Below are 12,777 nucleotides of genomic sequence, written 5' to 3'. Positions count from 1 at the left end.
AGACTGGCGCATCTGTTAAAGTTTGAAATACACTGGTTTTTACAGTAAAATAGCATTAGGTTACTGTACTTCTATAGGCTAAACTTTTGATATTCGATAAAGCATGCACAGCTTTCCTAATGGGTGAATCAACTACGAAACCAGCGCACCCAAACCGGTCGGACTTCGACTGCTCACCATGTAGGCATAAAAATAGTCAAACCAGGGAGCTGCTAGAGTAGCAGCTCCCTGGTCAAACTACAGCCTACGTCTGATGCAAAACTCGACCATAACCTATACTGTACAGCCCACTAGTCGTGAACAGTTCTGAAAGTATAAACAAACTACTGCAGAGTTTTGTATCACACAACACACACGAAAACGCGGTGTAATAATTTACTGCATACTACTGGCACTGCAGTAGACAAGAAACTATGCAGGAATTTCATCAAGGCCACCGCTTCAGGTAGCCAAACCCGTTTATTGCTTATTAGCCATAAATACGGGATTGCTAAGAAATTACGAGACATGTACAGCGAAGAACCGGTAGAGGGTAGTATTTATATTATTTTTGAATCGGGTGGTGTGAAGGACAGAATTTACGAGGAATTTACGAGCAAGCCCACCTTTAACATTTGGGATTTCCACATGTTAATTGTTAGTATTCTACTTGGGCGGCTAGTACTGTGTAGGGTTTGCCTGCACATAACCAAGCCGTCATGATATTGATGTTCAATCAACTTTTTGAAGATTTTGAGAAATTAATATATGAGTACAACATATTTATGAATGCCTTTAAAACACATTAAGTACTTCAAAGGTTCAAATCTCTCCCTGTAAGCAAAATCTATATTTGATTTTAATGATGTAATAGCTGTATGTTTATAAATGCTCTGTGCATGTGCAGATGGCTAACCATTTTACACAGTCAATTCCCATTGAGATTGACAATAATCAACTTAAACTTGATTCCAGTTCACCAAGGTGCTCCTTTTACCATCCTGTGAAATGTCTGTAACAATTGTCTTTCTAATATTGGGGTTTGACTAGCCCAAGAGTCACTGCCAAATATCGAGGGTAGTGCATTCTCTATCGCCAAAGCTAAAATTCTACTCGCCAATGGTGAGTTGACAACTGTATTTGTCAAGACCTGGTTAGTGGTGAAGGTCAGAACTGAATGTAGGTCAACACGGATCAATGTCTGAAACCTGGTAAACATGACAGTTCAAAAAGGATCATAAGACCTGAGTGAGTCATGAAACTAGACTAAAAAGTCTAGTTAACTATTGATTGATCCAAGAAACAAATGAACAAAATATATTTTTAGGGAAGTTCAAATTACATCTCTTTATCCACTTTGTTTGAAACTTGCTGTAACTATCATAACAATGATGGTTAAAATTTGAAATCTTATACCCAATGTTTGCATAATGTTCTATGGGAAGAACCCAGCAAGTTGCTTGCCTTTGTGGGTATTGTGCAGCTATACAGCCTCTTAAACACAACACAAATTTCAAATGGGGGAAATAATCACAGAACAAGTGTTGCAACATCACAGCCTTATATGTTATATTAAAGTTATTTTGTAATAAGCAGTTAACCAGTAAGTTAAAAATGATTTATTTACAGTATAGTGGTACAAAACAATTGAGGCAAAAACCATTTTCCAAATTATAGACCAATTATTTATTTTGTGATTTAAGTGAGAATTACATCTGTGTGAATATAAAACTTGACTTTGGATGAACAAGTTGTAACTAGCCAAACTGAATAATCTCTTGGATTTTACATTAAAAGTAGTCAAACGAATTTGAATTTTACCTTCATGTTTATTTTAAGAAAGGGAATAAATGGATGCAAATGGAACTCACTGACCCAGGACAGGAGTGTCAACATTTTCCCCTTTTAGGGTAAAGAAACCGTATAAATATCTCATGGAAAATTTTTAGATAAAAAACAACAGGAAGATAGTCCATTGAGTTGCAGATCTCATCTCCTTCATGACTTTACTCTTGGTATCCTAAGTTTATTAAACAGTATGCCGTTTGTTCACATAGTTAGTTTGAACTTGAAGGGACTTACAGTATATATTTTCGCATAATTTAGGCCAATTTGACCTTTTTAACCTCAACTGACGTTTTTCATCGACCCTAAATAATAAAAATTGGGCTATTTTAAATTTATCTCATCATTCTCTATATTAGGTGTGGTTTTATGCCTTTTCCTCCATGTTGACAAGCAGAAAATGGCTAAAATTCCAAGTTTTAGTTTGTTTGACCTCAGATCTTAGATCTATGATATCATCACTCTGGCAGGTGCACGTTTACATGATCAGACCACCTACCCACCAAGTTTGAAGTTGTTCAGACTTGCTTTATAGGAAGAGTTTGAGGCACTTTTTTTGGCCCACACACACTTCCTGTCATATCTGATGTGGGGTGGAGTACATATCTCATCTCCTTATACATTTCATGTAGGTATATGACATCATAAATACATCTTTTGAAATACAGTAGGTGTACTCTAAATTGTCATGTGAAATCCAAGAGCACTGTCTTAGGCTTAATATTGTTATCAGATTTCTAAACAAACATAGTAAACTTATTTCCATACTGTAACATGTATTCTTACTAGGCTCACTAACTTTCCCAGTCAGTGTATACAAGTTTGAAACTGGTGTAAACACTGCACATTTCAACAATAAATAATACTGTTAAACTAATCATCCAAACCAGGGTCATGGGAAATTGGCTGTCCTAATTGCAAATAGTTTAGACACTCAGTACACATTCTATACAAAACTGTTTGAGTAGCCTCTGTCACTGTTCTTGTTTCTTTCACTGTGATCTGCCTTTATATGGTTAGGGCAAAATTATAATGTCCTAAAGGACATTTTGTCACATCTATGTAATGATACTAACATAAACACCAGCAGCCATTTTCATCTTTTAAACACTTACTCAAAGTAAACTGAATGATTGCAGTCCTATGAATGTGATCAAGTTTTTTAATGATTTTTTATGACTCTTTTTAAGGAACAGTTATGTCAAATTTGCTTTGATTTTGTAAATAAATTGGTATGTAATTTGCACCATGTCTTTTTAACAGTGCCTAATGTGGTGTGACATTCCCAATAGAAACAGCTCTTTCACAGACCGGCTGTAATGATAATGTTTGAAACTGCATTGCTGAAAATGAAAAAGGATATTGTAGGGTTAAGTGGTCGTGATTTTGTTTGGGCTTGGTGCTGAGAGGGATAAAACAAGGTTATATGTTCAGAAACTGCTTGGAAGCATGCCAAGATCTTCACAATAAATCCAAGCAGTGTAAGTTTTCTCTGCTGTGTTATACCCGTTGTTATAACTGCAATGAAACTGTACTGTCAATGTGTATGTACTGTTATTGAAGGTTTGGTATTTTTACAGTATAAAGTAACTTTAGGAGTCACTTATTTCATTATTTAGGATTTTTCAATGTATGAAGTGGAAAACTTTCAACTTAAGTATTATGTACTAAAATCAAAGGAGGCATTTTTCTGCAGCCGTGCTCAAAGCATTTTACCTCAAGTAGACTTATCTGCGATGTTATAGAAATGTATTGGAGGGTTGGAACCTTCGAGAAGTTTTTGTGAGTGGCTATGAGATACACAACTAAAGCATTCTGGAATGTGGTCAAGAAAATTTACTTTGAAACACTGAACAAGACACCACATTTTCTCAGCATGTAGTTGTAAGCATGCTATGACTTCTCTTTACTGAATTGAAAAAAAAAAAAACACATGCATATGAGTAGTGAGAACTTAATTAATGTAGTGTTTTGTTGCTGTCATGCAATGCAGCTTGAAAGTAGGAAGCACAGTTCATAATATCAAATTACAAAACACAAGGTATTCTTTAATATCCAAAGTAGTCCTTACTGCATGTGTCTGCAATTGCATAGAGATGAATGTTTGCAGGAATCTGATATGGATGTTGCACATACATTACTTTAGTAACTGTTCACATGTTGTCTAGTATCTTTGAATTTATGAAGTGTGTTGTAAGATATTAACATTTCTAAAGGTTTGTACAAAACCTGCCCTTCAGTTTTGTATTTGGGAACCGATGTCCTATCTTGTATAGTCATTTATTAAGATTTGTGTGACTAATTATTTCCTAATGTTAGCAGTTAGATTACACAAGAATCGCTGTATTATTTAATACATATAATCCTTTAGACTAATAATAATATTGTTACTAATATTATTACTTTGATATTTATCACTATTTTGAAGCCCTTGGCAAAGCGAACTTGTTTTTTCAATGTTTATATTATATATATATATATTTGTTTATGTAAAGTTTTTAATTTAATGTCATGCTTTTTATGCATATGCAAATTGCATTTGGACAGTCATATTAATGTGGTTAGTCAAGTCAGTGTTACGTTTACATAGCAAATGAGTTCTCCCCTTAATTGTCTTTGTAATTGTTATTGTTCATAAACTTAGTAAGTATGAGAACTCAAATAATATTTAAAGTTATCATTTATCTAATAGTTGCCATATGCCCCTAATTTAAGCATTCCATACAAGCTGTTCAAGAAAAATGAAATACTCACTGCTACAATTCATATATTTGTCCTTTCAGATATTGCGAGTGAAAGTTTATCTCAGGTAAATGCTCAGTCATCTGTTGAGATCAAGTGTATCTTAGAAGGATTTACTGCTGTTGTTAGTAGACTGGAGATCAGACTGTCTAGATCAGAGCAGATAATAGATAATAATGGAATAACACAAGATACTGCTCCAGACATCTCAGCTAACAGAAGAGAAGTAACTTACAGAGTAATCAGTGTGTCTGAAGATGATCAGTTCTTCTGTATCCTGTCGCTGGGTGCATCTATAGTCGGATCAATCAATGTTACAGGCTTTGTGTACAGTAAGTATATAGTGTGGAATCTCAGCGATGTGTCATAAAGTCTCATAATATCACCATCTTTTTGGTTAATGTATCTGAATTTGATTTGTTTCTAGTTAACAGAGTATAAAGAGGGTGCATAATGGAACATAACATTGTAATGATATTGTCAATATCAGAGGACACAATAGATGATAGTGGTAGGATATCACATTGGACAATTCCAGTTATCACTGCTAACAGAAAAGAAGTAACTTACAGTTGCAGAGGTTGTCAGTGTATCTGAACATGATCAGTTCTTCTGTGTCTTTTCATGGTGTAGTATTATACTTACAGCAATCAATGTCACAGGCTTTGTGTATTTTACGTTTATAGTGTAATTATGTTCTCCTGTTTACAAGTATCCAGAGTTGCCACCAATTCGAAGCAAACTGTTGTTTAACATGTAAACAAATGTTTTGTTACATGTATACTATAATGCTTTTTATCTTTTGATTACAACCCACCATTCCGGCCATATCAATAGGAAAGTTTGGCTACATTTTAAGTATCAACAGGTACAAGGGTTGTTACTTCTCATAGAGTCATACCAACTTATTGTTTTGACCACACTCTATAGAGAGAGAATTCATAAGAGACCCCTATAGTGAATATATTTCTTAATGTAAATAGATATAAGAATTGAAAATATAATGTAAATTTCTTGTGTCTTACTTATAACCTTCCAGAGTTACCATCCATCAGTGACCCACCTACAGAGTTAACCAAGACTACTACATCAGTAACCATTACATGGAGACCCTGGAATGAAGAGACTGATGTTGGTGATCCTCCTGTGGTGGCTTACATCCCATACTACAAGATGGATCCATCTCAGGATTGGATGAGTGGATCAAGGATCCAGGCTGACCAAACATTGGAATATACAGCATCAAGTCTGGAGTCAGATAGAACCTATACATTCAGTGTAGCAGCAGTCAGGAAAGGGGAGGGTGGAGAGGGACCCAGAGGTCCAGCAGTAACCATCAAGACACTCTGTATTGGTAAGTATATTACAGGTAGTATTCTGTTGAATGACACTGCTGCAATATCAACAATAAGGACTTAACTATTAAGTTCAAACAGAAATGCTTTAATTAGGCTAAAAATCTGGATATATGTATATGTTCATCATGCATTCCAATTAGTTTTGATAAATTTAGCCATATTTAGCATCCAGACAACCATTTAAATACTGCTTGTAGCAATTATATGTACACTGAGGATGGTAGTTCCCTAACGTGTACATGTAACTTTCAAGGTGAGAAAGACACATGACTTCCCTATGTTTTTTTCTACAGAAGTTGTTCCACAGATGGTCACAACAACTTTAACTGCTACAAATGATGTGACTGTGACATGGCAGGTAAGATAATGTTTGGCTGTGTGTGTTGATATTAAGGGGTGTTAATCAGAATGAAACTATTCTGGGAGAGGTATATAGGAGATAAAGTTTTACAGGAGACTAATTTCAATTAAACCTTATCATTCTCATCATGAATAGGGGATGACACTTAGTGTTCTTCTTGCAATATGTAGATTGTTTTTCCCCTTTTTTGTTATTCAACTGGTCTAAAAGATAAAGTTACAAGTTGATATTGTCCATGTGTACTGTTCTTGTCAACACGTAGCATGGTGTAGGACCAGTAAAGTTACATATAAGCTCTGTTTTTTTTTAAAAAAAATTGAAAGATGGCCAAGTCTGGGGTTAAAATAGGCAAGTGCCGTGTGCTTAACAGTACCAGAAATAACTTGCCAGCTCATAACCTAAGGCAAAAGAAATATGATATTCACCAGATATATCATTTTCCAGTGTGCATTATGTACAGGAATATATATGTGTACCCTATTAAAGTTGGAAAGACTTTATGTTGCATTTTGTACAACTTGAATTACCGAGACTGCAATGTAGCATTATTAACAGCCAGTGACCTATGCAGTGTATTGAATAGAATATTAATCACACTTGCCACATGGTAATTTTAAAATAAAGAAATAGGTTCATATATCTCACAGGCTTTGCAGCGGACCTTGTAAAGATGTTCGTAGGCCGAGTAAACTCCACTTTCTTCAGCAGACCTTTCTTGTGCAAGGTCTTGATAGTCTTAGCAAACTCCACCTGATTTTTAGCAGACCTTTCTGGTGAAAGATCTTCATTGGTAGAGCAAACTCCACCCCCTTATCAGTGGACCTTGTGAAACATATTTATATTTGGAGCAAACTCCATCTCATTTCAGCAGACCTTGTATGTGAAAGATGTTCTTAGGCCAAATTAACTCCACCACTTTCTCCAGCAGACCTACCTTGTGCAAGATCTTGATAGTCTGAGCAAACTCCATTTTTTTTTAAGCAGACCATTCTTGTGAAAGATGTTCATTGTCCAAGCAAACTCCACCCCCTTATCAGCTGACTTTTCTTGTGAAACATTTATATTCGGAGCAAACTCCACCCCTTTTTCAGCAGACCTTGTATGTGAAAGATGTTCGTAGGCCAAATTAACTCCACCACTTTCTCCAGCAGACCTACCTTGTGCAAGATCTTGATAGTCTGAGCAAACTCCATTTTTTTTAAGCAGACCATTCTTGTGAAAGATGTTCATTGTCCAAGCAAACTCCACCCCCTTATCAGCTGACTTTTCTTGTGAAACATTTATATTCGGAGCAAACTCCACCCCTTTTTCAGCAGACCTTGTATGTGAAAGATGTTCATAGGCCAAATTAACTCCACCACTTTCTCCAGCAGACCTACCTTGTGCAAGATCTTGATAGTCTGAGCAAAATCCATTTTTTTTTAAGCAGACCATTCTTGGGAAAGATGTTCATTGTCCAAGCAAACTCCACCCCCTTATCAGCTGACTTTTCTTGTGAAACATTTATATTCGGAGCAAACTCCACCACTTTCTTCAGCAGACCTTTCTTGTGCAAGATTTTGATAGTCTGAGCAAACTCCATTTTTTTTTCAAGCAGACCTTTCTTGTAAAAAATCTTGACAGTCCAAGCAAACTCCACCTTCCTTGTGGAAGATGTTTATTGTCCGAGCAAACTCCACCCCTTTGATATAGGTATAATGTGTATGCACATGTCTTCATTAAAATTACAAACTAGTTACTGGTTCCCAACCTAGGTCGACAAAAGAGCTAGCGACCTATGGAAGCCACTCTTCACAGAATCTTCAGTTCTGGATCCTGTCAGTCTTCCTGTCATAAGTTTTTTGATATACATAATTCCCATTTGTTAAATTCTTTTTTCCTCTCCTCACAGATCATTGTTCCCTCCTCTTATCTTAGGAATATCAGAGAAAAAATCCCAGAATACAATTTCTCAAAATATTTAAAATTTATTTTCCTCTATTAATTAACTACAAAAAATCCTAAAATATTTCGAAGGAGTTTCTCTCCTTCTGTATATGCTGCTGTATATATTTTCTTTTCAAGCTAACTATAGACTACCTTTCATGGAGGTCTCCTCTACAAATCAGTCAAACTTGTGTCCTACAAATTGTAAGAGACGTCGACGACCACAACCATAATGACGACCATGAGGATCATCATCGTCATCGTTATCGTCATCGTCATCGTCATCGTCATCGTCATCGTCATCGTCATCGTCATCATCATCATCATCAGCAGATGACTACCGTTATTAAATAATAATAAAGTTGGATCCAGAAAATTGTTCAGAAAGGGTTTTCTCATTTCCTGTATTAAATATATCCTTCCCTAGTCTTCTGTTCATAATGTAACGATATTTAAATTATATGTATATATGTATATACAAATTAAAGCTGGTTTTATTGTCCATGCAAACAAATAATTTAGTGAATTATGGTTGTTAGTTTTTTTTTTTTTAAAGCATGTTAGTGTAGTTACTGCTAGTTCACATTATGTGTTTTCATTTTAAACAAATAACAGCAACCAACGGTGCAGTGCAGTACTGGAATCACTCAGTTTACTATTTACTATGAGATAGAGGGTGATGTTTCTTCCAGACTAGAGGCTGGAACCACAGATCCTAATGCTGAGAGTTTTACAATTGATGGGTCACTTCTAGAACCAGGGACGACCTATAACATTGCAGTGACTGTTGCTACAGACCAGGAAAGTGCTCTGAGTGAAGGAAGTTTAGTGACTAGAGCAGGTAACCATGGTAATACAGAAAGGATCAGTATTAATTTGGGAATGTAATGAAATGTGTTGAAAAAAAGAGTTTCTATTTGATAGGTCTTAATTTGTGAATGAATGTGAACTTTTACAATACTCATTGACAAAAAGAAAAGAAAATAATGTTATATTATACATGTAAAAGTTGCCATTCTTTAAGCTTAAGTTTCTTTAACTTTTCATTCAAGGGAGTGAGCCTCCTTCCTCACCTGTTTATCTAGTTGCCCTGGTGATTCCAGTCCTGCTCATCATTATTCTGTTGGTGGTGATAATCAAGAGGTAAGGTGACCATCATATTTAAATATTAAGTTTGGTATTAAAGCTAAATACGAACTGCCTGATCCTTGGCCTGATTCTTTCCCTGATTGATCTGAAGTGGATGATCTGGGCTTCAACCAATGTTTTGGTTGGGACTGTGAGCTTGCTGGGTAGGGACCAAGGGTGGTGGGAGGTTTGGCATCAATTCAGATAGTCTGTCAATTCAGTACACAATCTAGCATGACCTCTCACTACATGCATGGATATCCAGCATGTCTAATTAAAAGATCTGAAGCAAACCTAAAAGATCAGCATCATTTATTTAATTTTCTTGGGGGGAGAGGTGGGAGGGGAGGGGGGTGGAAATTTAACCTAAAGAGTTTTCCACAAACTTTTAAAGATGGTTCACGGACCTTTGGGTTGATAATGGTTCCTCCACTTTGATGTCGTGCTAGTGAACATGCCACGGAACAAACACCTCTGTTTTCTTTTGCTGGATAAGGGACTGCCTGCATGTACAATGTTAGTTCCTTTTCAGAATACAGGGAAAACCTGCCTATATCTACCCATTCACTATCAAACGAAGGATATTATAAGTTACATCTTCCCAATCCTTTTCATTTTTGATTTAATGCAATTGCTGGACAACTTTTTTTTCAATTTTCTAACAATCGTTTGCACAGAATCCGGCGAAAGCGTGTGACTGAATCTAAACCAGTAGATGAACAAGATGTTGATTATGTTAATGCTGGTGAGTATGTGCCTTGTTAGCATCTGAAAATACTTTATCACTTAAAACATGTTAACATGAATGTTAATCAGGTTTTTAGAGTTCACCCTTCACCTATGAATACCAATACACTCTTGAGTGTCTGTGAATCGAGTCTTTTTGCGATGTGATTTGATATTCTAAATCCTTGTAGTCCTGATTTCTGAACTTACTATGACAAGTGTCATATTTGAGGTATTCTATTACTATGTATTGATTTCTAAATCAACTGCAAGCATCCTTTTTCTTTTATTGGTAAGGAAATCATTTTAATACACCATAAAGTTGTTCCACTCTTACTAATAGCATTTGAGGAAAAACATTATGAGGAATACATAGAAGCTTGGTTGTAAACATGTAATGTTTCAGATTAAATCTTCCACCAAACAATGCACCTGAAATTAATTTCAGGAGTAACTGATGATCCAGAAGATTACATAGCTCTAAAGGAACAATCCAGAAATACTCCAGCCCCAAAATATCAAGATCTTACTGAGAAAGAAGCTCCCAAACAAGTATCAAGGTATGAGAGAACCATCCTAGAAACAGCTGATGCAGCACCCAAGGCTATGCCTCGTCAGGGCATTAAGAAACAGACCGACTACCAGTATGAGGATGTCAACCTTGGAGAAACAGATGCTCGTAAATTACCAAGCGTTCCTCAGCCAGACCTGCAAAGTGAAGATGATACAGAATATGAAGTCCCTGATATGTTTGAGGAATACACAGGAGTTCATATTAACACTCTCGGAGCTAGCAAACCAATAACACCAAGACCAATGAAAATTACTGAGTATAAGACTTTCATGGGTAGAGAAAGGTCAAAGGTCATTAGTGAAATCGTCCAACAGTATACGGTGAGTATTAATTTTTTTTTTTTTAAGTCCTTCTAGTATCATTATAACTTACTTCAGGATCTCCTTACCTTAACTCAGCTCACATAATTTTACTACCAAGCAATATTAATACAATCATGCAGCCCCAGACTAAGCCCACCTCTTGCTACAACCAGTACAGTGTACATGCAGTATACAAGTCCTTTCATCGGAACTAAAAAGATTTGTAACTTGTTTGTAGTGTTTTCCTTCACTATGAGGAATATTACATAGAAGCTTTGTTGTAAATATGATTTCTTTTTAGAATAGATCTACCAAACAATGGACCGAAAATTAATTTCAGGAGTAACTGATGATTGTGAAGATAACATAGCTCTAGAGGAACAATCCATAAATATCCAGCCCCAAGATATCAAGATCTAACGATATTGTTACTTTCTCATTTATGTTCACAAGCAAGAAAGGAACACTGCAATTGGTAACTTATCTTCGTCATGTCTTCTTGATTGCTATGGTTTACACTGCTTCAGAAATCAAGCTTGTTTTATTTTCTTACACCAGGCTCTCAAAACAGGACAGCAACACCCTTGGACTGCAGCTGTCAAGTTACAGAATAAACCAAAGAATTTTTTCAAGGCTCTCTTGCCATGTAAGTTTAACATCTTGTTCCATTAGAGTTATATTTCATGTTACCAGGTCATGTGACAGGTTTGTCATTTCTAGAGTGTTCGTGATGTTTTTCTTCCTCTTAAAGCAATTACATGATATTCTATCAAAATTATCTCAAGAATACCAAAGATTAGACTTAAAAAATGAAGTTTCCTTCCAATGACAAATACTCTTTTCGTGTGACAATAAAATAAGGATGAAAGGTGTGGATCTTTTGGAATCATTTTAAGAATCTTTGCTGGAATTTACTGCTGGACTCCACAGATGATGTTATGATTACCTTTTAATTCTATTATTTTACAAAGATGATCATTCAAGAGTTAGGTTGGATACAGATGGCAGTGATGTTAGGTCTGACTATATCAATGCCAGTTACATCAAGGTAATTCTACTGTAAAATATAGCTGCTGCTTTTAATCAGTTACATGGAGGCAACTCTTCTTGCTGCTCTATATCCTAGCTGCTTTAGACAATTCTGTAGAATTAGTTGCCATAGAAATCTTAACAGAGTGTCTCAACTACATACTTTATGATGCTGTTCAATGCTAAGTAGAGACTTCATGGAGCTCTGTGGTGTAAGAAAGAGTTGCTGTTTGGTTCCACTAATTCTCTTTTAATTCCATCTTGAAATAAGTTAAGATGAGTTTGGTTTATAACGAATCATCTACATTAGCCACTATAACTGACTTCAATGTAAAAAAAAGACAACTAAGTCTAAAACCTATTATAATGTGAACTTAAGAATATTCCTCTCATACAAAGATAGTTATCAATCATTAGATAATCATGGTAAATCTTCCTTGCTGAAAGAATTAATGTTATTTATTAGTGCTTATGTGCTTTATTAGAGTTCACATCTATTTATGAGACAGAAAATACTTCTTTATGAGCAATTTCATATGTGATTGGAAGAAAAAAAGATATACAGGATAACTGACCATCAATATCATGGGCGGCGATCATGGGGGGACATGTCCCCCCCAATATTTTAGGTGGGGGGATATAGTATCTATTATCCCCCCAATATTTGGTGGCATAGTTTTTTTAAGCATATGTTTTGTATTTTTTTTATGATATCGCTAGTAATTTCAAAATAGAAAATGCTTAGATGCAACTTACAAGGCCTGGGAAGTGCCATTTCCAGCTATCTGGGAGGCATTTTCGGTGAAA

The 12,777-nt window shown here is 35.7% G+C and overlaps 1 protein-coding gene across 1 annotated transcript in view; it reads left to right on the top strand.

Annotated features, from left to right (window-relative positions):
* LOC139978247 (uncharacterized) overlaps positions 1–12,777 on the top strand; it is a 116,198-nt gene that overhangs the window by 87,585 nt on the left and 15,836 nt on the right. The window contains exons 8-16 of the mRNA XM_071988254.1: positions 4,608–4,898; positions 5,606–5,920; positions 6,218–6,282; positions 8,827–9,052; positions 9,264–9,354; positions 10,017–10,084; positions 10,514–10,959; positions 11,500–11,587; positions 11,913–11,989. Coding sequence (XP_071844355.1) covers positions 4,608–4,898; positions 5,606–5,920; positions 6,218–6,282; positions 8,827–9,052; positions 9,264–9,354; positions 10,017–10,084; positions 10,514–10,959; positions 11,500–11,587; positions 11,913–11,989 — 1,667 coding nt within the window. The remainder of the gene's footprint in view (positions 1–4,607; positions 4,899–5,605; positions 5,921–6,217; positions 6,283–8,826; positions 9,053–9,263; positions 9,355–10,016; positions 10,085–10,513; positions 10,960–11,499; positions 11,588–11,912; positions 11,990–12,777) is intronic.

Source organism: Apostichopus japonicus, chromosome 2 (genome assembly GCF_037975245.1).
Source record: "Apostichopus japonicus isolate 1M-3 chromosome 2, ASM3797524v1, whole genome shotgun sequence".
NCBI classification, from domain to species: domain Eukaryota; kingdom Metazoa; phylum Echinodermata; class Holothuroidea; order Aspidochirotida; family Stichopodidae; genus Apostichopus; species Apostichopus japonicus.
This window is presented reverse-complemented; position numbering and strand designations above follow the sequence as displayed.